Source organism: Macadamia integrifolia, chromosome 6 (genome assembly GCF_013358625.1).
Source record: "Macadamia integrifolia cultivar HAES 741 chromosome 6, SCU_Mint_v3, whole genome shotgun sequence".
Classification (NCBI taxonomy): domain Eukaryota; kingdom Viridiplantae; phylum Streptophyta; class Magnoliopsida; order Proteales; family Proteaceae; genus Macadamia; species Macadamia integrifolia.
The window spans coordinates 33,794,007-33,821,232 of record NC_056562.1 but is presented as its reverse complement, the minus strand read 5'-3'; the positions used below and the strand labels follow the sequence as shown (position 1 = coordinate 33,821,232).

Below are 27,226 nucleotides of genomic sequence, written 5' to 3'. Positions count from 1 at the left end.
AAATTCATCAACAAACTTTGAGCTTACAAATCCACTGAGATTTATTTTCTTGTGCAGAGGTCATATTGTTTTTGTTTAGTAAACCAATCTATCCTACAACAAATTATACATATCCCAACTGGAACCCGCCTTTGTTTAACGAACGTGCATATCATTTCAGATCAGGACTAGAGACCTTATGACATTGTGGTGATATTGACCCCAGAAAATACGGTAGCTTGATCAAGGCAGTGTATCCTCAATGAAGCCGGACCTTTAGCCATGTCCATCCCAATTTCATCAGCAAGACCAAAGATGGGTAGAGCCGATCGAAGCTGTGGCTTCAAAAGCATGTCAGGAGTCACCTGCAACAAAGGCAACAATGAGGGCTGTAACGGCGCAACCTGTAGCTGTAATCCTTTGCAACATGGCCACTCCATTGTGTACACCCACCACCTGCTGTCCATCTGTGATAATGTCAACAGCTCCAGATACTGCAACTATGGCACTGCTTGCTTGAGCCAAGGATTTAGCTGCTTCCACTGCATCCAGTGATCTGTGGGAACTGTCCACTCCCTTAGGAATAGAAAGAGTTCATGAGGTAAGTAACAGCACAGGTAGGAAGTGACAACAACTGAGTTCAAGCCAAATATTATCTCATTCAATGGATTTCATAGCTAAACAACAAGAAATGACCAAATCTAGACAAAATTCCAGTAGGTCAAGTTTTAAGATTCCACAATAATGGTCTGCAGAAGCAAATCATCAAATGACAAGGATGATTTGGCTAGAATATAGACAATTGTAACATTTGGGCAAGTTTTCTACAAATAATATTTTATAAATGTATTGAAAATATATGGAATTAAGAAAGACAATTGAGGCAAGAAATGAAACTGAAGCCTAAGCAATTTTGTACACCAAAAATATGACATGGGAATGCCATTATAGACTGTTCACATCTTCTCATTTAATTTTTGGGATGGGTGACATTCATGCACAAAACTCCCACAACAACTCAACCTTATCTCAACTAAATGGGGTTGGCTACATGAATCATTGTCTTCCAATCAGCTCTATTCGAAGTCATACTTGATATAAGGCTTATGCATGTCTTTACTCACCACTTCTCCCAAAGTCATTTTAGGTCAGCCCTTGGCTCTTTTAGTTCATTCAATCTGCATCAGACTCCAACGGCGTAAATGGCTGTATCATTGAATTCGAAGTTTATGTGTAACAAATCATATAGCGTCGAATACAATGTAAACACCACATTTTCAGGGGATAGCATCATACCAAAAACATTACGGTAAAATATCCATTCAACAATACCCAATTTATGTTTTCTAGTCAAATTACAACACAAAATCCTAATTATGAACTGATCCTCACATAAAGTGAGAAAAAAATAAGCTTGTGTAAGGTTCTGAACCCTAGAATAGTGTGGAGTCAATCTCAATGGTATATAGAATCCTTTAGGCTATGCTTGGTAAGTCCTCATCCAAGAGAAGATTCAGTTTTTGAATTTTAAAATTTCCCACGGGAATTTTGAAGTTTTCTTTTGTTTCCAAAAAAAAAATCTTGCCAAAAACACAAGAAAACATGAGAAAATATAAAAACTTTTTTTTTCTTTTCTTTTCTTTTCTTCACCTCTTCTAATGGTAACCAAACATACAAACTTTTTTTTATTTTTTCACCATTTCATTTCTTTTCTTCTCTTTTCTTTTCTTGGCTACCAAACACAGCCTTAGCTCCAGCTTGAAATCTTGATACTTAAACACGGTTGCTCTTTCCTGGGAACAACTCAAAATTGTAACCAAATAACCCATAAACTTGTTTACTCAATCAGAGAGTTACCCAAACTCCCCAAAATCATTAATTTCTTTATACTGTTTCACTAATTTCAAGTTTTAACAATCAACCCATCAAACCTTAGGAGCAAGAACAGCAAAAGACTAATCATTCAATTACCTTATCGGGTCCCAAGGAAGCATTGTAGAGAGCAAGAATCTCTGAGGCGTTCCCTCTAATAACGGTGGGTTTAAGCTCAACGAGTTCGAGACAGGCCTTCATTCTAAAATCGGAGGTCGAAACGGCAACCGGGTCGAGAACCCAGGGCTTCCCCAACTGAGTCATCAATGAAGCGGCAGACTTCATGCAAGGAAGCCAGTCAAGGGAAAGAGTACCCACGTTGATGCAGAGGCCATGGGCGTGAGAGGTGAAGCCAAGTATCTCTTGCAGGCTGTGCAGAATTGCAGGCGATGCACTTGCTGCGAGCAGAGTGTTGGCCATCAAGTCCATGGAGACGAACTTTGTAATGCATTGGATGCGCGGATGTTGTTCTCTCACTACTGTTAGGAACCTCCATGCCTTCTGACCCCAAGCACTTCCCAGTTCCATTTTCATTGCTTCTATAGCTGACCAGTTGCAGAGATTCTTCTCCTACGTGTTCCCCGTGTAGAGAAACTGTTGTTTCTTTCAAAAAAAAAAAAAAGTGTAGAGAAACTGTCGTCAAAGTGCGTTGGGGCTCTTTTTTTTTTTTTTTTTTTTTTTTTAAATAAAGGCTGAGCATAGTCACCATACTGCTGGGTGAGACTTGAGAGGGTATCCAGCCTTCATCACTCTCTCTCCCCTCCCTTTGGAAATGACCCCAATGTCCTTTAACTGAGTTCCCCCATTGGTTGAAAAATTTCGCTAACAACCTATCCGACCCTCACCCTTAAGGTAAGGATGTGAATTTGAAACAAAAACTGTTTACCGAAATCAAACTTAGTCGTTTACACCAAAACTGTAAAACCGTATAGTAAATGATTCGGTTCTGATTTTAAGTTTAAGACCGGTTAGTTAAAAGAACGATTCGATTTTAACCGTTTAATACATAGATTTTAAACCGAATTGACACCGTGAAAATCGAACCATTTATTCAATTAAAACCAACCCGTTTAACCCGTATAGCGATTAATTAGAATCAAGGGTTAAGGGCATTAAGGTAGGGGTAGAATCAGTATATAACTAATGTGTTTTCAGTGCCTCATGCTCTTTAAGTGTTCATTAGCAACTTTGTTTGTATTTCATTTTCTCCATGTAATACTTTCTTTTGCTTAGCTGTTTGGTTGTTTGATTGTTTTAACAAAACTGGACGGGTTTAATTTAGGGAAGAAGGGCCATAGAGGTTGTCCAACCGTCTATTCAATAATTTACTCATATTATGTAGTTACATAGTTAAATCCTTGCTTGTTCAATGCCTCATTTAATTTAAAACAAGATTGAAGCGTTTATCAACAAAAGCAACATGCGAATAAACTAGTAAATCGATTGCTAACCGTTTAAAAACCATATAGATTATATTGTGATCAAAGCCGTTTAAAACCGTGAAATCGACACTGTTTAAAAACCATGAAACCAAAACCGTGTACTAAACGATTCTGGTTTCAAAAAGTGCAACCATTTGGTAAATGGTTCGGTTTTGGTTTCAGCCAAATAAAAGTGAATCGAATCGAACCGTATCGTATACATCGAAACCTAACCGATTAACACCCTTACCTTAAGGGCATACCTAGTACACATGGCTTCCACCATTGTAGGGTCTGGAGAGGGTCATAATGCACAAAGTCATACCTCCACTTTGCGGAAAGGTTGTTTTGGCAACTCAAAACCATAACCATTAGGTCATGATAGAGCAATCTTGCAATTGCGCCGATTTCTGCCCGCTAACCCTCTCCCCTTTTTGAATAATGAATAATGGATGCCATTGAAGGAAAACATAAAGTGGAGAGTTACTTCATACCGAGTCCGAATCCCTTCCCCTACAACCAACTAACCACCCCAGCCAATCTCACACCATCTACGCCTCTACGGGATGTGGTGGGATTGCTTCAAGTCAGAGAGAGGAACCTGATTCCTCTAATCCTACATTTAGGTGCCTACACCTATCTCATTTCCTTCCATTTAAAAGTAAATAAGGATATTTATAGAAGCAAAAGGGTCATGTACGTGCACTGCACTATTGTAAGAAAAAAATGGTATCTATAACAAGATAAACAATTTGCTTAAATAGAATCATGTATCTATTAGAGGGCATGAGACAAATTCTGCATCAGGTTATGTGCAGAATCACTCTAAACATCAATCATGTTCCACCCTTCTTCCCTTGCCTAGTTTAAACCATTGAGTAAGTTTCTTGAATCTACATCAATAGTTTTTCTTGTCATCATAATCTGCACCTAGTAAGACAAGTGTCCTCTAAAAAAACCACCACACGCCCATCCAGAAATTAAAATAATAAAATCCATAAAGGGGGAAAGGGGGAGGCATTGGGAAAGGCATCCAAACTAAGGTCCAAATCATTAAAGTCATGAAGCATGCAACGATGGATGGAGTTTGATATCCATTGGTTTATGCTAGCTATGACAATCAAAAGATTTGGTTTAATTTTTGAGTGAAGTTAATTTTTGTGAGTCCAAATAAAGTAGCAAGAGATGATTAAAATATCAAAAAACCTATGCTTATCAGAATCAAGTATGAAATCAGAACTAAAGAAATTCACCATAAGGGATTTTTTTTTTTTTTAATTTAAAGAATAAGGGAATAAAATGAAGTGCTGATATAGTTCTCAGTTCTCAACCCCAACAAACCAGCAACCCAAATGTGTTTGGATAAATCATAGGATAAGAAAACATGCCAAGTGTAATCACAGCTAGAATGACAAAAATCACAAGTGAGATCAATGTTCATCCATTTCCCCAGAATAAGCTTAGTAGGAATACCATCAAGAACAAGTCTCCAGAAAAATATCTTAAATTTGGTGTGGATTTTCATTTTCCAAAAGAATCATCACCCTTGTAGGGGTGTCGATCGGTCGGTCCGGCTCGGTTTCGGTCCGGGTTGAGTCGGTTTCGGTGTGGGAAAGTTGAAACCGAAATCGAACCAATAAGGAAATTTCGGTTTCGGTTTGGTTTCGGTTTCGGTGCGGTTTGGTTTCTGTTTGTCTTCGGTTTCTTAAATCGATTTGTAACCGGGTTGGTTTTGGTTTTTGGTCTAGTTTGGATTCGACTTTCCATACAAATGTATACAAAACTATGCAAATTTTGATTTTTTTTTAATGAATTTTGGAGTGTTTCGGTTTCTTACCAGTTTGGTTTCGGTTTCGGTCTGGGTTTTGATCTGGTTTCGGTTTGGTTTTGGGTTCATCCGATTTTCGGTGCGGTTCGGTTTGGTTTTGGGGTTGCAATACTCGAAACCGAACCAAACCAATAAGGCTTCGGTTCGATTCTGTCCGTGTTGTTATCGGTTCGGTCCGGCCGATTTTACCGATTTGGTTTAGGAATTGACACCCCTACACCCTTGCAAGCAAAGAGAAGAGCATAAACACCTATTTAAGAATCCAAGAGGGTTAGTAGTATCAAGTATCAACAGAATTAAAAAAATTTGCAATCTACTTTATGGTTAGCATTCCCTTTTTCGAAAGAGCACACCACCATTTGTCCTTATCACAAGATATAGGAATCTTAATGATTTTATTAATGATAGTCATGGGAATAAAGGAAGCCAAAAGAGATAAATGCAAGAGTTACTGACAGAAAATCCTTAACCCAGATAAGAGAACTTCAAAGGAGTGATGGAATAAGGGAGAGTAAAATCGGGTAGATCAAGGATCCACGGGTCATTCTAGATAACATATCACCACCATTACCAATTTTAATGCAAACCAATTTTTTCAAAGTTGGAAACAAACAAGCAATATTGTTCCAGGTAATAGATTCTTTTTTCTGAATGTGTTCTTCTTTCTTACTCTTTGGGTTTTCCTCCTATTGACAATATATAGGCAACTCTAGAAACCCTAATCCATACACAATTACAATTTTACTTATGCATATATGATAGACCCGACGCAAATAAATATATACAAACTCAATAATTTTTATGTAGTTTTTACAAAATATAAGGGACCCGAATCTTTTCCAATGTCTTAGCTTGTACGTCTTATCATAATTTTGTTGGTTATGTGGCATGTAATTGACAAAAATAAATTAAAAAACATATCTTAGAGTTGTTAGTTTTTTTTTTTTTCTGATAAATATAGTTATTACTTTAATATTGAATTATAGGGAGTAAAAATTCACTTCCTTTATTTTATATCTAAACATTACCTCAATGCAATATTTTTTATCCTCAAATTTTAATAGTTCAGCTGAGCCAAGGAAGTGGTGGTGAAGTCCTTTCAGTGTGCTTAGTAAAACCGAAAGATTAAACCCAGGCCCTATTCGGGCTCAGGGCATGCCATGGCAGGTTCGGGCCAGTAAGACCAAATTTGCACCCCCTAAGCCTAACTTCACACCTTCAGTATTTTATTTATTTATTTTTTTTTTTTTTTTTAATTAGGGAGGAAAGTAGATGACAGTCAAGAGGCTCGAACTTGAGACTTCTTGGTGAGTATAAGCATTTTACGCATCACAACTCACCAATTGTACTAGGCAATTATTGTTCCACTAACATAATTAGTTGAAGAGGCCTGATTAAAGGTGCTATCTCTTTTTTTTTTCTTGGGTACAAAAAAAAAAGAGCAACCCAGTGCACGAGGCTCCTGCTACTGCAGGTTCTGGGAGAAGCAAGTGTACGCAGTCTTACCCCCTGCTTCGCAGAATAGGCTATTTCCAAATATTGAACCTTTGACCAACATCTGTTGGGTAGAATATCTCATTTAGAGTTTAGACACTATGTATTTCTTATCAAATTAAAAATTGAGGTTAGAGACTTCTAATAATAAGCTTTGTGCGGTCGAGGATTTGGATCTACTCAGGCCTTGTATTACAAAAGGGCCCAAACGCAATAAGCCCAGACTGGCAAGCCTGAACCGAGCCGTCTAAGCTGAGCTAAAACCAAGCTCAGATTCACCAAGTAGCACATGAGGATCTTCTCTTCCATTTGCAAACTAAAGAGATCCCGAAGGCTTAGTTTGGTTGTCAAAAAAATCAAAAATAAGAAGAAAAAAAGGGGTGATGAAATAAATAATTTAAATTCCAAAGAAGTTTTACCAAATGCCCATCCAATGTCTCAAACTTATCAAAGATCTCCAAGAAGGGTATTCTGGACCTTTATCAAGAAGTGTAGAATAATATGAGATCAAAGTTGTTGGCGGACGTTTAACATGGATGAATGAAAAATCCCCCCTTATCAAATATACAAACCTAAGTTTACGAAAAGGGGTGATGAAATACACTATTGTGGTAATTGAAAATGTAAATTCACTTTCTAGTTTGGAAGAAGCAATGTCACTGGATCATTATTATATAGCCTTGAACTGGAACAAAATCGAGTTTTGGGTTCTGTTTCAAATGTCTCTCAAACAATAAAAAAAATAAAAACCTGTAGAAGACTTATATTAAGCTTATTAATTATTGGAGGACTTAATTCGTAGTTACCATCCAAAGATTAAAGATTATAAAATAATTTCTTTTATGTACATACTCTTTTAAGTGAATTGCATATTTTTGTATCAAATATAGAACAGAAAAACTATACGAATCATAAAGAAAATAAATTCAAGAAAGAAAACTTTTTTTTCCCATATTAAAAAATAGGAAAAGAGGTCCCTAGACAGATGGATTAGAAATAAATTCAAGGTCTATACCTATATACTATTGCCATGTGTAAAGTTGGACAAGGAAGAAATTTTATGAATAGGTAAACCCTAAGGTCTCTTGCCATATGAAGTTATATCCAAATAGATTTTGCCAAGAAATAAATCAAAACTTCGAAAACTTATGAGAAATTAGTTGTGATTGGAGTATCAATTATTGTGCACTGATATATACGAAGATACATGCCAATACATATAAGGTTTTTAATCGATTAGGCTATGAAATTTGATATGTGGTTAACCACAACTATGTTCTTTCTATTCAACAGTCAAAATGCCCACATCACCTTTTTACAAATGTTCTTCCGATAATTGTTAGACCGGATTTATGTATAAAAATTAAAAAGAAATAACATTTTAAAGGCAGCAGTGTTTTTAACTTTTCCTTTTCCCTTTCTTTAATTATCACATTTTAAAACTGTCAACTCCTAAGTTTGTTATATTGTTATAGGAGAAGATAGGAGGTTTACAAGTCATTAAAGGTTAATAATTAATTTTACCATAATAGAACTGATATGGTACACAGTGAAATCTTGTCCACAAACTTTTTCCTGAGTCAATACATGATAGACACCCAATATTATACTTTTTTTTGGGGTAAACCCCCAATATTATACATTTCAAAAACTTAATTATAGCATGTAACTTGCTGGTATATTTCAACCTAGGTATTGCCATTCTAAGTATGTCGATTATATTTCATTAAAAAATGTGTATTTACTATGGTCTGGCGCTTTAATTTCATGCCAGTGGGGTTGGTTTGCAGTGAACCCAAATTCCTTTTTTAGAGGTCGGGTCGGGTCGGGTCGGGTCGTAAGTTTAGTTTCATTCTAAATCCAAATAGTACTAACTTTTGGAGGAAATGAACACTTTCTGGTTGCGAATTCCAATGACACAGAGGGTGCTTTATGATGCCCCCATCCCTCTGAAACCTAAAAACCCCACTTCCTATTGATGCCTATGTATATCCTCCACATTGGCGCAGGCCCGCATGACCAGAGAGCTTTTTGTTCCCTAACTTTTGCATTGATATTGGTCTGATCAGACGTGTGGTATTCTAATGGGCTTCATTCAAACTGGATTCAGCCCAACCCAGCTTGAGCCCAAACTATTGAACTGTTGTTTGGGCTAAATCTACTTCAATCATGCCAAACTGAGCCTGTTGACACCCTGAAGATTTATAGTGTCACTCATGCAAGGAAAAAAAAAAAAAAAAATTGTAATTCCAGTTGTCAAATTTGGGTACGAATGTACGATGTTGAATATCCCATTATTGGTGGGCTTGGCTTACACTGGAAACTTATGGCCCATGTTTACACTACCTCAAAACTTATCCATTATTGGTGGGCTTTCCTTACACTGGACACTTTTGGCCCATGTTTACACCTATCTCAAACTAACCGAGTCTATTTAATGAATTAAAACTTAGTTAATTATAGTTGTTGTCATCGTATTTAACAAAAGGTTTTAGTTTTGAAATTTTGGTTCTATATAAACACATTAGGAAGTGACAGCAACTAACCCCTCCCTCTGATATGAACCTTTTTTTAAAATATAATATAAGCACACAGCATACATACCTCCGCTTTACGAAAATGTTGTTTCTGGATTCAAACCTACGACCACTAGGTCTTAATGGAATAACTTTACCATTATGCCAAGATCCACAAATTGAAAAATCAAAGGGAGGATATATATGGAAAAATCTCTCAAAGTCAACAAAAAAAGACCATGATCTGCCCCACCCCATGCGCTAAAGATGCTCCTAGGATCTCTCCCATTGACCATGTTCGCTGATATTGCCTCGGAGGGTTCATTCTCCCTTGAATGTGATACGTACGGAACTCAACAACAACCACATAGCTTTCATTGCCTAGCTGTCTGGGATTGGACTAGACCTATTCGTCTGGGTCCAAGCCAGAGTGAGCTCAAGCTGTACAAAAACTGTGGGTTGCCCTAAGAATGTGACATTCTCACTTCTCAACAAAAACCTAGCTGTGTTTCAACTTCCTACCCGGCCAAGTATTTACATTCTTTTATCCAATGGCTTGGCCTAAAATTACTAGGTGGACCTCCAAAACCAATAATGTTGAAGAAGATAGATAGAAGATATCTAAATCATTAATGGGTCTCTCAATCTTATAACAAAATAGAAATATGGATAGAGGTCATCAGGCACAGTTTCAAGTTTACAAGCAAAGTAAAGCTCAGAAGTGACAACTAGAGTTAGAAACGTATGGTGCAGCAGCTCCTTAGAAGATAAAAACTAGGGGTGGAGCTGATTCTTAATTTGACCCATACGTCCACTTGTTTATCTTGGCTCTATTCATTTTCAAATTTGAACTAATCTTCTTTCCCTATAGTCCTCTACCACTCTCCCTCTTCTTAATTATTTAGTATTTAATCTCTTATCATAAACTTTTCTAGTTTAGGATTGATTGATTAATATTATTATTAAATCGGTCCAAATCAAGCCGGCCTATAGCTGCCACCGCCCCATTTAAGTTACGGATCCACGTAGTGAATATGGGATACAATGTGGTCACACATCACCATTTGTGGAACAGGAAATCTACAATTAGGGAAGGGTTGTTCCCCTAGTTAGTCAAAATGATTTAATTATTAGACTTTTCTTTTATATGATTTATGACCCTCTAGACTCGTAGTGGTGGGAGCCTCGTGCATTCTGTATGCTCTTTTTAATCTTTTTTTTTTATATTTAATCAGTGATTTTTTAATAAAATTAAATGATATTAATCCTTTCATTCATTATAGTCAATATGCATCTATAGTATAGAGTTAAAATATTCCAAGCACTTGAGTCCTAGCTGAATGGAGTGTTAATTATCCCACCAATAGTTAAGATAAAACTTCCAATCTAAAGGGGGTGTTCTAACCTAGGGAATTAAGACTTATACCCCTGTGACATTAATTTTCAGTACTTATCCATTTATATTATGATTATTATTATTATTATTATTATTATTATTATTATTATTATTATTATTATTAATTTTTTAAGTAATGGAATAGTCCCTGGTTGCGTAGCTACTATGATAACGCATGGATCAATGGGAGAGTAGGCATAGGCATCTTGAGTTCGTGGGTCAGGGAGTGCAAGGCAGTCTTTTCACACCCAATTGTGTGTGGACATAAAGGGCACGATCAAGAACAGTACTTTTTCCCCCTCTCTTTTTTTGTGCTAGTTCAAAGGCCACTAGGCTAAGCAAGAAACACCAAGGGGTCACATAGAAACCCACAAGGGACTAGTAATGCAGTCCACATCCTTTGCAACGAACGATGAGTTACGGTGAGCATCAGACGACTGAGAGCATTTGGGCATGCTTCCCAAGGGGCTCCCAGCCACCCAATGGTTATTGCACCAGTGTAGCGGCCGCAGAAGATTTTCACACCTACCAAGGGGGCTCAATATTGGACCACAATCATTGCAATACTACAATTATTACTATTTTTTTTTTTCAAGAAGATAGGGATAAAAATGTCAAACTAGCAACCTTTCCTAGAGTTATGTTAGAACTCAACTACCTAACTGCTTGCCATTATCTAGAAACTTACCAACAAAAAGAGAAGATAGAAGAAGAAGAAGATATGAAGTGCTCTCCTAATCATCACTACCATTTCTTTACTAAAACATTAGTACTCAATTGGATTTACCATCTAAAGAGCTTCTCATGCTGGGCTTTCGAGATGCCATCATTCCCTCAACAGCCAGTACCTGTTATTGTAGATTGATCTTGGTTCTCTTGTTTAGAAAGATATCTCCACACTCCACTTGAGATAAATTGGTTGCATCGAATAGGCAATGAACTGTCCTTTGACAATTAAGGCATCTCAAGCCTAAAGCATAGTAGGAATCAACTCTTTCCAGCAAAGTTTAGACAAGAAAAGCTATCAATTCCAATAATGTGGGCTCCAGGTAATTGCCACCATCGACAGGAGGCATCCATCACTTGACTGGCACCCAAAAACCCAGTTCAAATCATGCAGAATCATAATACATTTTAGAAATTATTTCCAAACAAAGAAAATGGTTGCTACCCTGGAGGACTTGATTCTTAGAAGAGCACAACAATCTTATTAAGCTCTCATGTGTTAATTCTCATTCAGAGTTACTGCTTAATTCTCAACCTCAACCGATTAAGAGCAAGGGGTAGCGCAGTTGGTGAGCAACGAACTTGATACAAGCAGTAAATTCGGACGTCCTAACTTCGACTCTTACTAGGCACAACTTGAGCTACTCACACGGGGTATTTAGTACTCTTCACAACTTTCAATGAAAATTGAATGGTTTTCATTCAACCCCGGCCTGGATACCCGTCGTTAGCCAAAAAAAAAAAAAAAAGCAATTAGCCAAAATCAATTAAAGTCCGATTATCAATTTTTTTTGAATGAATAAATAAATATATTAAAAAGTAGAGAAAAGAAAGAAAAAGAATATTACATGGCAAAGATGCCGATCGATTGAGCGAAGAAAATAAGATGAAAACCTAATACGATGACTTCTCTCCCTACATAAAGCAATGATAATAGTCAAACAACTACTAATCGGCCTCAGTTTGGGCTTTGAAGACCATTGGGTACTAATCGATAGGTTTCAGTCTTGTGTCTCAAATGTACAAGATCAATTAATGTCTGATCAAAATCGACAAGTTGCTATCTCCACCATCAAGGGTAGAAGTCTCAATCACATTCACATACGAGAATCATTCTCGTACACCTTGTAATCGATACATTGACTCCACTAAGTTCAGAAGCCTATGCTACTAAGAGAGAGATTGAGTGAATCCATGTGATCGAGACCCGGGTAGCAGCTAGTTCTCACAACTGAATAAAAACTTAAGCTATATTTTTTTATGAAAAAAAAAAAACTTAAAGAGTCATGCATATATATGTAAACACATGCAAGTGAGACTGTCAGTTCCTACCCGAAAAAAATAAGACTTAATTAAATCAGGTAGAAATCTTCCAAAAGAGAACGTGGGCACGTGCTTGATTTAGAAAACAAAAAACTTCCAACCATTATGTGATCACATTAGAAAACCTGTTCTTGGCACCCACCCACGTTCTCTTCAAATCCATATTAAGAAACTTTAAAACATTATACAGAAAATAAAGAACTTGTCTAAGGATAAGCCACCCATTAAAATACTCCAAAACTGTTTGAGATTTGATCTTCGTTGAAATATCTTGATTGAAGAAGATCCTCCATTGGCATGGGTCTCCCCCCACATCAGCTTAAGAAGGGAAATGCCAATTAGAATACAAGCAAGCATGTGTGTGAATGTGACACAAGTGGCTGAGAAGTTGCAATGTAACCCATCTATGTGTTTTGTGGGGGATGGATAACCTACTACTTATTATTCCCTAAGAAAGACTATCTGAATTAGAACTGCAATAGTGCATGTACTATAAGACATCCTACTTTTCTGTTTGACAATAGAGAAGTCCAGAAAATGGCAAAGGAATGAGCTTAAGGATGGTAATCTTCTTTCTTTTTCTTCTTGATACTAATAGGGAGACAACTCGTCTATAATATCAAGGAAAGCAAATGGTATATACCTTTCACAATGGAAATTGCAAACGATGAGATTTAATGATTATTATTATTATTATTATTATTATTATTATTATTATAATAGTACTGCAATAAATGGTGCAAATAGTGACAAAAACTGCCCAAAAAAGGTTTGCGACGGATGGGGATGAAACACGGCCAGGTTGGGCCGAGTTTCTTAAAACTCTAATCTGACTCTAGGTCCTCAAAATTCAACCCAGGCCCAATCCAACCCTGTCGTGTTCATGTTCAGGCCCAACCTTGCCGAGTTCATACCAGCCCAACCCAGCCCTAATTGACCTATCAGGGCCTGGTTGGGTCGGGTTGGACTGGGTTGGGTTGACCTTGAATTTTTCAATGTTTGGATTAACCTTGATTCACTTGGTTTTTTTATTCATATATTATACATAAAAAAATTATAAAAAATTGAAATAACAATAGGAGCCCTAAATTCTAATATAAAAGTTCAGGGTTAAATTTTGGGCTAGGTTGGATCGGGTTGGGTCAGGTTGAGACCTCAACCCAATCCTGACCCAGCATTGGGGTTTTTCAACCCTAACCCGCCCTCAAAGTCAGAAAACTTAGTCCAAATTCTATTCAGGTTCAGGACTGGTTCGGGTTGTCAATGCCAAATTTTCACCTCTAGCGACGGATCATGATGGTTTTGAAATTTTAATTTGACGAGAAAGTTTTCATCCATGGTAGGACTAGGAGAAGAAGAAACCATGATGTGACAATCATTAATATTTCCCCTATAGAACGGAAATTCAAAAAATGTTCCTACAGCTCCATTATGATCCTCATCCCACCCCATTAATGTTGGAAAATAATCATTTGTTTTTCTCATCCCTGTTTTTCCTTGTTTTACTACCTGCAGAATGCGACACGTGAACAACTTTAAGACCAACGCACTGGATGTAATAATCCTCACTCAATCTTGACCGTTGGTCTCCTTATTGTCCACTTGTCGCGTTCTGCAAGTAGCAAAACAAGGAAAAACATGAATGAGAAAAACAGAGGATTTTGATCCATTAATGTTTATGGTGAAATAATACCTCTTTTGCTAGGGTGAAGGGAAATGCCTCCAACTTTGACTAATGTATCTATAATTGAATCCATCAACCTCTAATCATCGAGGAAGAGATCCATATAAAAAAGGAAAGGGAAAAGTCGCTACCTGATGAGCTTTAATTAGCTTTCAAAAGTTTCACCACCTAAAGGGTTTTTAACGTCTTACTTTCAATGATGAGCCAACACAAGCTCATCAGTAAAGCTAGTTTAGTAGGTTATTTGGAATGATAATTCCCAAGTGGAAGGGGCCATCTCTTGTTTATGAAAGAATGCTTATCCTTTTTATAGTGCTTCTTCTCATGAAAAATTGACATGAAGATGCAGAAGATTGATAATGGAAGGAGCTATGGTGGCACCAACCAGATTTTGTTTTAGAGTGATTGGTAACTAATCAGCTGTTGCTAGCTGAAGTGGTGACACTTGTGATCGAAGGTGGGGTCAGGGGTGGGGGCCAATCTTTCCATGTAACAAGAAATCCCTTCATTTTAAGTCAATTAGGGCAAATTGGTTCTGAGTAAGAAATGGTTTTTTCTGTTTCTAGATTTTTTGAGTAATTTTGTGAGTTCAAGTGTCTTAAACTTGGAAATTTTTTGTTTTTATTATTATACGAAAACAGAACATGTATGGAATGCCATATTAACAGAAACTGTTTTTCTTTTATTTTTATCAAATTTCACAAAATGACTATACCTTGAAATTACATTGAAAATGGTGATGGTAGTGGTTGCGGCAGCATTGTGGTGGTGGTGATGGTATCAAGGCGATGATGTTTGAGGCTTTGATCACATCTTGACTCAAGATATAGGTGACTAGTTGTGTGACTTATGCCAAAGAAACTTATCATTTTAATGGAGTAAATTTTTTATATTTCTGAAACGGCCTCTAGAATCAATTTTCCCAGCCATCTAGTTTGTTTGAAAAAAGAAAACAAAAAAGCGAATTGAACGACACATACAAGATATGTTCCATTTCTACTTTTAGAAACACAAAAAAAACACCAAAATCCTTTTTCCGTAAAACGTAACCATACAGACCTTTAATTTGAGTATCCCTTCATAATATTACACGATAAAAGAAAACATATGTTTTAGAGGGCAAGCTTCAGTGCAACAGTGAACTTGATCCATTATGACCCTGTGATTGTAAATTCAAATCAATAAATAATCTCTCAGCAAAATAGAGATAAGACTATATGTATTATGATCCCCTGCCAATCCACAATGACGGTAGAACTACATATATTATGATCCTCCCCTTGCCAAACCCTACAGTAACAAGAACCTAATGCACGTGAATTGGTTACCTTTTCTTTTGACAAAATTGACACATGCCTTCCCAATCCAACAATGGAATTGGGAGTTTGAGACTATTGGACTTTTAAAGTAGGGAACCTAATGAGTTATATAGAGCAAGATTTGAATTGATAGATCAAAAACATTTCCGAGTTCAAAAAGTCAAAAATTAGCAAAGCCAATGAATATAGCCATGGCCTGGCCACACCCTCACGGATGCCAAGTTGGCAATACGGCAATACCTTTCATTAGGGAAGGTGGACGTGGACCCCACCACACCCAATTTTATACCACAAAGGTGGGTGGGTCCCACCATTTAAAAAAGAGGGAGAGAGAGAGAGAGAGGGGGTTGATGGTGTTGCGGTGCAACAGTGGTTTTAACTTGCAAGGCCACCTAGGTACCGCGTGCTTAGATGAAGATGAAGAAGAAGAAGAGAGAGAGAGAGTGTACGTTGGACTTTCTCTCTGTTCTTTCCCCTTGTTTAAGAGAGAGAGAGAGAGAGAGAGAGAGACAGAGAGACAGAGAGACAGAGAGAGAGAGAAAAGAGACAGAGAGAGGGAAGGAGTGGAGTCACATGAACCTCGCCTCCACGTGCGGAGGTGCAGGTAAGGGGATTTCAAAGTAGGTGTTGTTTACGTGTCTCCATGTTATTGGATGTTATGACGTGTTATCATCGGAACGAGCATCGTTAAGGTCGTCGCGTAGGGCTGTGCGTTGCGTAAGTGGCCCGCCTCTTTTAACCACTTAGGATTTTCCTTATTCCACTTATTACCCCTACTTTCACCCTCAAATAACCAAAAATACCCTCCTCATATTCAACAGAGAAAAAAAAAAAAAATCATTGGGTAACTCGAAAGTGGGAGTAGTCAAAGGTCCATGACCCAAACCCGCACCACTACCTGCTCCAACAAGTCTACAAAGCAGCATAATGAGCAAAGCTGAATCTCTAAGGCGGTATGCCCATGTTTGAGGATTGTCACAATAAGAAAGTGTAATCGGATTCAAGTTGAAAGAATCAAAAGAGCGAGGGGCAGATTTAAAATGATCATAAAAAAGTGGTGAGGTATATCATGCATGATCTCAGTTTTGTCTAAGTATAACCTCGGATATAGCTTTTTGGAGGGTAAGGATCCATGTAATTGATCACATTTAGCTACAATCTTCCTAACTTCTGAGTTGTGCCTATTTCTTTTTTATTTTCATCATATTCTCATCTTTCCACCTCTTCTTTCTCCCTCTTTCTTTTGAAATTCTATATATTTTGTTTTTGTATGGATCCATATAGTCCATCGTATTAAGTTGGAATAAGACTAAGTCTCTATAATGTGATCATACTAACTTTTATGTTCTGTCACTAGATTCAAATTCAGCATTCGCTGAACTTGGTGTGTCAAAACATAGCCGGAATCAATAAAATTGATCAAACCAAAGTAATCAAGTCAAACCAAACCAAAGTCTTAGTGGATCAATTTTGGGTTGGGTATTACAATTGCAAAACCTGAAACCAAATAGAAATTGATTTAAAACCCAGACTGAAATTGAAACCACCAATAAAAAATCGAAAACCAAATCATAACTAAACCTAAAATTTACTTATTAATTTGGTTTCGATTTTGATTTCAATTTCATCATTTTCGCATTAAAATCAATTCAATTTGAATCGAAAATAAACCGAACTGACCAATTGACAACCCTACACTAATGAGTAATGATTAAACCATGGCACCTTCAATTCAATCGATCATACTACTTTTATGTTACCCTCATGACTCCCAAAACCTTGGGTGGGGGGGGGGGGGGTTCATTCCTGATGGCGAAGCAACATGAGAGGCTACCTGCCCATGCTTTTAACCCACACACATGGCACATGATATAGTAAATTCATTCGGGTCCCACAGAGGAAGAGGAAATATCCATGCCGGCCATCAATTGACCCTTTTGGACTCTGGCCCATTTCCACTCCTTGTATATAGAGCTAGCATTCACTGTCTATTTCACTATGTCTCCTACAAGTCTGATCATTCTCTGGCCTAGTGTGGATTATGAGTCTCCAAAGAGCTGGCATAGTTGCCTTGATTTATGATGGATGACCTTGAGGTGCTTGGCTATCATGGAAATTCCATCCTTCATTTTTGTGCTTCGATTCTCATACTTGGGAACTTATGGAGTTCACATTTGGACCCAATTTGCTTAATCTTGCATGTGCATTTCATTGAGTAAATGCTTAACAACAAACTATTAGGTAGTATAATCGAGTAAATGCATAACTACCAACAACTAGGTAATATAATTTTTAGGAAAAAGAATGGTTCCTAATCGCGCGGCCCTTGTGGCAACAGGGGCCAATGAGGGGGGGTAAATAAGCATAAAGACGGTGGGATTTTGGGTCTCACAAGGGTGGGGGTGTAATTTTGCCACCCCCTATGTCTAATATTAGGGTCCATGTGATCAGGGACATCTTTTGTTCATAATTTTTTTAATGAAATGTTCTTTGTTCAGGAGCATGGCTATTACATATGCGTGAGAACTAATCAGAACCTCTTATGTGAAAAGACATGCAGCCCAATGGGGACTCAATGCCATTTCTTATATAACATAAGTGAAACACTATTACACTTAAAAATATCTCACCAAAACCATTAATTAAGCTTCTAATCCCATTGACCTTCCATACTCTTCTTATCCTATCTTGTGTCAACACTCAACACCCCACATATACCAACCAATGACCTACCTTGACCACATTATAATAAATCTCTTTTTAGTTGCATCCTTTCTAGGGTTAGATCCTAATCCTTTGTGAACATTATAAAGGCCAATATCATTAATGACAAACCACAGTAATGTTTCCTCAAATTGTGTAGAGTATTTAATGGGTTATCTATCATCCTCATCTACCTTGGTCTGATACTCTCAGTCTGTTCATGTTGATGATCTATATGGTCAACAACCAAAGTTATTAACTTCAGTACAGTCCAATGGGTAGGATTGGTATAACAAACCTGACCCGGAGAGAGAGAGAGAGAGAGAGAGAGAGAGAGAGAGAGGCATAGAAATTATAACAGCATAATTATCAAACTAATTCAATAAATTCCTAATTTTTCAAAAAAAAAAAAAAAAAAAGGTAATAGGAGGGCAAATAGGTGAAAAGGGATGAAATTGAGGGTAAGTTGGTAAAATAAGCACAAAAAATGGACATCCCCTCGTTCCCACCCAAAACCCTCGCGTCAAAAGGAGTTATTATTGATAACTGAAGGACGAAGGTTATCCGGCCAAAGGAAAAGCAAGAAAAAGATTTGCAGAAACCATTTCTCTTCTTTCTCTCTCTCTTTCTCTCTGAAACCTCAGAAACCCTTGTCAGTTTTCTCTTCTGCCGTCATTTGCTCTCTCAAAAATGGTGTCTTTTGAGGCAGGGTTCCTCGTAGAAGAGCTTCTTGACTTCTCTTCCGACATCGGAGAAGAGGAGGAAGAGGAAGAAGACAACAAACAGAGCAACATCAACAACTTCGCCACCAACATCAATAGCAACAAAGCCCTCTCTTCTTCTTCAACTTTGGCCTTGGACTCCAAACCCACAAACCCTACTCACCAAAACCATCAACCACAACGTGAAGCACAAACCGTGTTGAACATTTTCGACCCAGATGATGACCACAACCACCATTCCTTCCCCGTAAGTAAATGAAAAAAATATCTCCTTTTTTGGTTTTTTTTCTTTCCTCCTTTGTTCATTGGCGGCGGTCCGGCGCCTCTTCTGTTGAGTTTAGACTCGGCAGAGTCGTTCTGTTTTTCAGTTTTTTCAAGTTCGAAAAGCCCTATCGGCTCGGTTGGTTTCAACTGGACTCAACTGGGTGAAGCTTGACACAGCCGAGTTCATCATTTCAGATAGAAACTTGTTTTAAAGTTTGAATTTTTGAACTTCAAAAATTAGAAATATGAGAACTATGACTCAAAATATTGAACTCCTTACAAAGAATCAAAATGGGGTCTTTGCTGAAAATGGGAAAGTTATGATTTCTTAAAATTTTCTTGGTTGAAATTTTTTGACTCGTTCGAGTTGTTGATTGAATCGCCCATATTGACTCCGGGTGAACTCTGTCTTCCTCCCTATGCTCAGGAATTTCTAGAAGAAGAACTGGAATGGATAACAAATGAAGACGCCTTTCCGGCCGTAGAGACATTCGACGACATTTTCCCAGGGAAGCTGAGTAAGGGCCCAAATAACCATAGCCCTGTCTCGGTGCTTGAGAACAGTAGCAGCAGCAGTAACAGTGGCATTATGACTTGCTGTGCTAGCCTCCGCGTCCCTGTCCGAGCTAGAAGCAAGAGACAGAGGCGGAAACGTACTGGGTTTTCAAATGTATCAGGTCAGCACTGGTGGTGGTGGTGTGAACCCAAGAACAAGAGCAATGGAGGAGGAGCAACGGTAGCAGCAGCAAATGAAAACATAATGGGTAGGAAGTGTTGGCATTGCGGGGCGGAGAAGACGCCACAGTGGAGGGCAGGGCCTCAAGGACCAAAGACACTCTGTAACGCATGTGGGGTAAGGTTTAAGTCGGGCCGACTCGTGCCGGAGTACCGGCCGGCGAGTAGCCCTTCTTTCTCTACTGACTTGCATTCCAACTCTCACAGGAAAATATTAGAGATGAGAAGGCAGAAGCAGCAGGAGTTCTTGGTGAAGTCTGTGGATATAGGATAATGCTTGAATCCTTTTGTTGTTTAGATAGATAGCATATAATTTAGAGATTGTTGTACTGGATAGTTGTTTGGATTTTGTTTTAACATTAAACCAGTTGAATAGGGAAGTTTAGTGTTTTCATTTAAATTAGGAAGCTCAACCAAGAGAAAAAAAAAAAGGAGAGAGAAAGAAATCTTTTTTAGTAGTATTCATTTATTCATTGTTCAATGGATGCTGATGGAGCCGTGTCAAATGAGATGAGAAGAATGGTGATTCCAGAAAATAGGATGTTAGTCTTGATTCACTGAATCACTTATCTCCTTCAGATGGAGAGTACTGGCCTTAGTTATTTAATTGTGACTGTTGATTGTGGAAATCGGAAGATTGGCATTGTTGTTTGTCGAGGTTGGTTGTCCAGTTCGGCCCCTGCTGGAGGGGAAGTGGTGTGGAGTGATTGAACCATGATTCAATTCAGAATCCTAGCTGAAGAAACAATTGCCTTGCCCTTTTGTTGCTGACCTACTGTAGTGTTTTTTTCTTCTGAATCTCTGAAAGGTAATATGCCTTGAAACACCACCTCCCCCGGAACACTTATCCCTTAATCATATATCTTGTTGGTTAGGCTACTTGATGAAAATCAGTTTGAACCAATTGCTTAGTAAAAGTTTTTGTTTGTGGACTTCATTGACCTGTCACCTTTTAATGTATAATTAGACTTTTTAAATGACTGCAAGTGACACTTGATATTTTTTATTTTTTTGTTTATATTCACACGATGACCCTCATTTGAATTTGCATTTCATATCAGTTTTGTTGTTGGAAAGAAAAATGCTCTGATTTGTATGTTGCCATTGAAATTGTAGAAACGAGGCATGAGCACAGATTTATCCTAGCATAGAATTTCTGAGTAACGGACTTCCAGCATGAGTTCTCTATCAGAGATATTGGGGCCACCCTCCCCCCCCCCCTTTGGTTCTTCTTTTCTTTCTTTTTTTGTTTTTTTTTTTTTTTTTTCTTTTTCTGGTAAAGTTGATATTTCATTTGTTTCTGCGGCATCATTGAGACAAATTTCAATATTTTTGCTTGATATTTCATGTGACATCTTAATGCAAGGGTAAAAAGTGACCAGCTCTTTCTCTCCTTTCAGGACTGTTACCTCCTTTCCTTAACTGCTTTCACATGTGATGGCTTCCCTTCCAAAGAAATGTCTTTAACAAGTCATGCTACATGTGGTTAATGTTATGGTACTGATGCCCTTTGTCTTTCTGATGGTTTTACTGAAAATAAATGGCATCGTTTCTCAAACATATGGAAATCATTCTCCTCACAAATTTAATGAAATTACCCTTCCCTTTCTCTCTGTAGCCCCATCCCCCCCCCCACCCCCCCCCCCACCCCCCTTTTTTTTTTTTTTCATCAAATATAAAATGTGGAAGCTGAAGCTAAGGGGACTCCTCTTTTGTTTGATATGCAAAGAGGAAATAATCAAATATACCTTTCTTTCTGTTTTAAGTTATAGTTTCTAACCCGCCTATAAGATCAACAACTGTTTGTTTGTTGATGGATTCTTTTTTTACTTGGATATGAGCATGTTTTCTTATTAGTGCAAACCCCTGCCCTTCTGTCCAGAATCTCTGCTATGGTTTTCAATTTCAAACCATGATGCGGGTACTGGAGTAGGTTGGAAATGTAATTAAGTCCTTGTATGGAACCAATCTCCTGATTATGCTCTTGCGTTATATGCAAATTGAAATTGTCTTTCTTGATTTTCCATGTTTTTTTTCCACATTCATGTTTTGTTGTTGGATTGTGTCATGTCTTGGTTTTGCTTTTAATACCATTACAGGTCCTTTGGTTTGGTTCTATGCAATAATCCAGTGTCTGAGATGTTGCAGATAAACTTTGTTCAATTTCTTTCTATAATTTTCTTTTGGACAGAGTAAAATTTTATCTAACGGAACTCCCAACAAGAAAAATTGGTGGTTGAAGCCACCAAACATGTGACACCTTCAACTTTGGGGCTCCAGAATGAAACAAAATGAAGTTGGAAGAAGAGACATAGAAAGCAAGGAAATATCTTCAACAATAAAAGAAGAGGGCCAATCTAGAGAAGGTGAGGATTTGTTTAGACCATTTATTACTGATTTGCAGTCCAAGTGGTTGATCATATGAGAGAGATAATGGCTTCTTGCCTTTGCCTCCATGGCTGAGGTAGAGAAGCCAAGGCTGTGCTTACACTTTGCTGCAACAAACTTCCCTAGATGGTGGACCATGCACTATCATGTTCTCTTGAAAATTCATGCAGCCTAGACGCTTCATATGGAACCTGTGAAGACCGCTGGAGCAGCCCCACGAGTCTCCTCCACGGAGTGGTGGTAGTTAGCCAAAGTGGCGGTCGTATCTTAGTGCGCATGGTTGAAAATGACTTATTTCTCCACTTCCAGATTTTCCAAAGAAGGGAGGACCATTGAATGTTGGAAGTCATGTAGGTCAAGAGATAAGGGAAAAGAAAAGGAAGCCTATCCAAAGTGCTGGCCATGGAAGAGTTTGGTGTCAAACTAAAAGGAGACGCTAACCAACATGAAGCAAATGAGCATTTAAAAAAAAAAAGGTGCGAGTGATGGAGTCTTCCCTATGGTAAAAAGGGCAAATGAGGGAGGGGGTGAGATTTATGAGGAATATATGTTGGTTTACTGTCGGGGAATGAGAGCTACAATACGAAGTAGCTTAGCCTAGTGGTGGCAGCTTTGGCTTGAAGAGTTGGCGTTCAGGGGAAGAGTTTGTGAGATTGAATGTTATCGTATGCATGTGTGTGTGTGTGTGTGTGTGAGTGTATGAGTAGGTGGGCATTGGCCAATGGTGTTCAGTAGGATAGAGTAGCAAAAAAAAAAAAAAAATAGAAGTAGGATTTGAAGTATAGCTTGAGCCTCTCTAGGTGGGAAGGGCAAAATAATAGATGAGAGTCCGTTAAAGGTAGGGTTGCTAAGATCAACAATTTGCAAGATGTGAGGGGTTTTGTGGATGGAAGATTCTACCACCAAGTAGAGTAGAAACCTAAGGCATCGTTTGATGACGTTTTTGTTGTTTCTATGTCTAGAAATAGCAGAAATGGTTTTTCACGTTTTAGGAAACAAAAATGGATTTTTTGGTGTTTGATAAACTTGTTTTTGGAAATTTTTTTTGCAGTCATAATGTCATTAAAAAACTTAATAGTATTATTGGATGCCCAAAAGGAAGAAAGGGTTCGGTTGCCTCTTTAGGTTTAAACAGTTGAGAGATTTATCGGGCACAAGAAGTTTTTTTTTTTTTTTTTTTCTCAAATTCGTTTCTATAAATGACAAAACAAATTGGACTTGTTTCATCAAATTCGTTTCTAGAATTGTAAATGGGTATAAATTTTGATATATGTTTCTAGAAATGGGTGAAATTGAACAACTTTATCAAACGTTTTTTAGGTAATTTCTTTGTTTCTGGAAACAAGAAAATGCAGAAACAGTAGAAATGGAACGTTGTCAAATGGTGCCTAAGCGTCTTTATAGACAGAGATTGAAGTGCCATCTCCAATTTTCTCACAAAGAGGCTTTTCACCTAAACATATCTCCCCTTGAGAAGACTATGTGAATCCCAAGAGCAAGAAGAGTGAAGTCAAGCTTTAAGGAATGGTGAATTATGTAAGGCACTGTTTGATAATGTTTCTGTCCAGAAACGCCAAAAACATAGATTCATGTTTTTGGGAATAGATATCGGATTTTTAGGTGTTTGATAAACTTTGTTTCTGGAAACGTTTTTGTAGAATTTTTTATTTTTATAGACCATATAATGGAAAAATATCTCTTTCCATTCCTCTATGCTTAATCTTCAGATCGCCATTGAAGTTGCTCGAGCTTATCCCCAAGGTCTGGAAGACGATTTTACCAGAAGAGTTCTTACGAGGACTGTCGATGGAGACTCCTCTAGCAGGAATGGTGCTTGAGTCAATGCTCTGCGAATCGGACTCCGTCCAAAAACCTCAGGTGCTCTCCGTCCAAAAACCTCAGAATCTCTTGCAGCAAGAACCGAACTCGCTCTGCGAATCGAACTCCGTCCTCAAATCCGGTGATGATTAAGTTGAAAGTGCTCTACGAATCGAACCCTCTTTGTATATTGGGCAATTGTCACCAGAGCTGTCCGTTCCCAATCCCAACGAAGAGTCTTGTAGTTACCCTGCTCACCTCGTACCGGTGAACCGCAGGAACCCTAGGTTGGGCTTCTGACATATCCCACTGAGATGCCCAAGTCTTGAAGAAATCCTCTGCAATTTGGCGATCGATCATGATGTCTAGAATCCAATGAAGGTTGCCTGCCTGACGTGCAATCTGATCGGCATCATGAAGCTCCGATGATGCCGCCTTGAGGAAATGCTCGCGAAGGAGTTGCAGACACCCATCGAATGCAGAGTACAGGGTCTCTTTACTGAGGTCATTCTAGGATGAGTTATCCCGAACGCGAGCACTGGATTTCGTCAATGGTTGTCGTTTCCAGAAACACAGAAACAAGTTCAACTTGTTTTGTCTGGGGCGTTTCTAGAACCGTAAATAGGTAGAAATTTCAATTTATATTTCTGAAAACAGGTGAAATGAAACTGTTTTGTCAAACGCTCTTTGTTCTATTTCTGTGTCCAGAAACGGCAGAAACACGTTTCTGGGAACGTTGTCAAACGGTGCCTAAGTATTTGCCTTCCAAAACTCGCACCCATAAAGTATCACAACAACAACAACAAAGCCTTATCCCAAGTAAATGGTCGGTTACATGGATCGTTGTCCTCCAATCAGCTCTACTCTCTGTTAGTTTATTCGCGTTTAAAATGTCGTCCCCTTTTTTTGCCGTTTTAAACGCCGTTTGTCGAATTTTTCACAAAAAGTCGGTAAAAAATGGGAACAGGGCTATTTGAAGTTTTAAACGTGTATCCGTTTTTTTTATAGTAAAAAAACGGATATTAAAAATGGATACGCATTTAAAACGCGTTTAAAACTTCAAATGAATATTATCTATATTTGTTTTGATTGTTATCTAGGTATTTAGAGAATTATTATGCCAATTTATGTCTATATATTGTCCTTCCCCCCCACCCCCCGTTTTTACCGTATTTGACCGTATTTTTTACGGTCCCGTTCATGTTTTGATCCGTTTAAAACATGCCCAAACCGAACAATGTTTTTTTGCCTTTCCCGTTTTAACTAACAGAGGCTCTACTTCATATTCATACGTGGTAGAAGGTTTAGGCTATGCATGTCTTTCCTCACTATCTTTTTTAAGTTATTTTAGGCTTTCTTTGGCTCTTTCAATTTGAATCATATCACTCATTTGGACTAGAGCATCTGAAAGGCCTTTATTAAACATCCGTCTCAACATCCTCATCTTTGTGCGTTTAGTTTATCTATATGACTCTTAATTGCTCAACATCCTACACCATTCATGATAGTCAATCGTATATCTATCTTATAAAATTTTCCTTTAAGCTTTGAAGGAATACGATGATCACACAACACTTTGGGCACACCTCTCTACTTCGACCAACATATTTTAATTCTATTATTAATGTCATTTTCTAAATCACCACCTTTACTTGTTATTGAGCACCCAGATACCTAAAATAGTCACTTTGCTAAATCATCCTCTCATCAATATTCATCACTTCAATAGCCGTTCAAGTGTGGCTAAAATTACACACAATATACTTCGTATTTGATCTACTTATCATAAAAAAATAAATAAATAAATAAAATAAAATAAAAATCAAGATTAATCTCCACAACTCCAACTTGGGGTTAATCCCAAGTAACATCAAAATTAATTATTCACCAGCATTGCCAAACTAGAAGAGCCAAAATGAACTTTCTAAAATCCGGAAAGCCCAAACCGCTTCGTTTTCTACTCTACATAAGTTATTCCACCGCATCCAAAAGGTCTCCTTATTTTAATTGTCTTTCCACCAGAAGTGTTGAACTAATTTGTTTTAAGACTTTATGTGCACTTGCAGGGAGAAGAAACATTGACATTGCTTAAGTGTTTTTTTTCTTTTTTTCTTTTTTTTTTTGTTAAACAAAAGGCTTTATTAACGGTAAAACCTTGTACCAGTTCAATCAGCCAATAGCAGAGAATGAATACAAGCAGGAAGGGCATACAAAAGAGAAAAGGAAGACTGAGCTGATGCAGTAGAAGAGGCCAAAGAGTCAGCAACAGAGTTCGCTTCTCTGAAGATATGAGTGAAGCTCACATCAGTAAAACGATTGACTAGTTGTAGGCAATCCTGTATAATTACACTTAATCCTCCAAGGGCAAGCGACAGACAACCCCTTAAGGAGCTTGATGACCAAATCGTTGTCACTTTCAATAATAATCTGCTTCCAATTGTGAGATGAAGCAATAAGAAGGGCTTGCCTGATTGCCAACGCTTCTATTGTGATTGCATAAGATGTTCCAATACCCAAAGAAAAGCAACACATGAGAGATGCATTATGATCCCGGCAAATACCACCAATTCCAGCCGGTACTGGGTTCCCTTTACTTGCCCTGTCCGCATTGAACTTCAACGTTCCCACCAAGGGGAGTTCCAAGACACTGAGATGACATTTCTTTGAGGTTTCAGAACATGCAGCGCACAAACTTCTTTTGCTTCTCTGACTGCCTTCAGAAAAATAGAATTGTTTCGGAAACAATTTCTCTTGAAAATCCAATCCCAAAATGCGACCCAAATGTTCCATATGATGCTACAAAAAAGGGCAATCTAGAGAGTCCGTGTTCTGTTTGATGGACGATGACAATGGGCAGCATTGAGATTGAGAATAGAGTGAGTCAAGGAGTTTGAGGATATCATGGAAATAAGTCCAACGGATTGCCAAATTGGTTGGATGGTGGGACATGTGATAAAAAGGTGATCCGTGTCTAGAGAATGGTAAGCACAAAGAGGGCATGAAAGATTAAAATTAAAGCCTTTACCATTAAGAAGACA

The 27,226-nt window shown here is 37.9% G+C and overlaps 2 protein-coding genes across 2 annotated transcripts; one reads left to right on the top strand and one right to left on the bottom strand.

The window, feature by feature from the left end:
- Positions 1 to 84: 84 nt before the first annotated feature.
- LOC122082234 (hydroxyethylthiazole kinase-like) lies at positions 85 to 2,385 on the bottom strand. The gene is given in 3 exon segments (XM_042649702.1): positions 85 to 311; positions 313 to 555; positions 1,951 to 2,385. Coding segments are annotated over 3 exon segments (813 nt in total). The 3' UTR covers positions 85 to 176.
- Positions 2,386 to 18,792: 16,407 nt separating this feature from the next.
- LOC122082480 (GATA transcription factor 1-like) lies at positions 18,793 to 20,382 on the top strand. The gene is made up of 2 exons (XM_042650081.1): positions 18,793 to 19,230; positions 19,675 to 20,382. The coding sequence occupies exons 1-2, from the start codon at positions 18,952 to 18,954 to the stop codon at positions 20,254 to 20,256; spliced, it is 861 nt and encodes a 286-aa protein (XP_042506015.1). The 5' UTR covers positions 18,793 to 18,951; the 3' UTR covers positions 20,257 to 20,382.
- Positions 20,383 to 27,226: the final 6,844 nt, after the last annotated feature.

Coding starts and splice junctions, on each gene's coding strand:
- LOC122082480 (XM_042650081.1), top strand. CDS start 18,952: ATGGTGTCTTTTGAGGCAGGGTTCCTCGTAGAAGAGCTTCTTGACTTC. Junction 19,231..19,674: donor ACAACCACCATTCCTTCCCC/GTAAGTAAATGA, acceptor CCCTATGCTCAG/GAATTTCTAGAAGAAGAACT.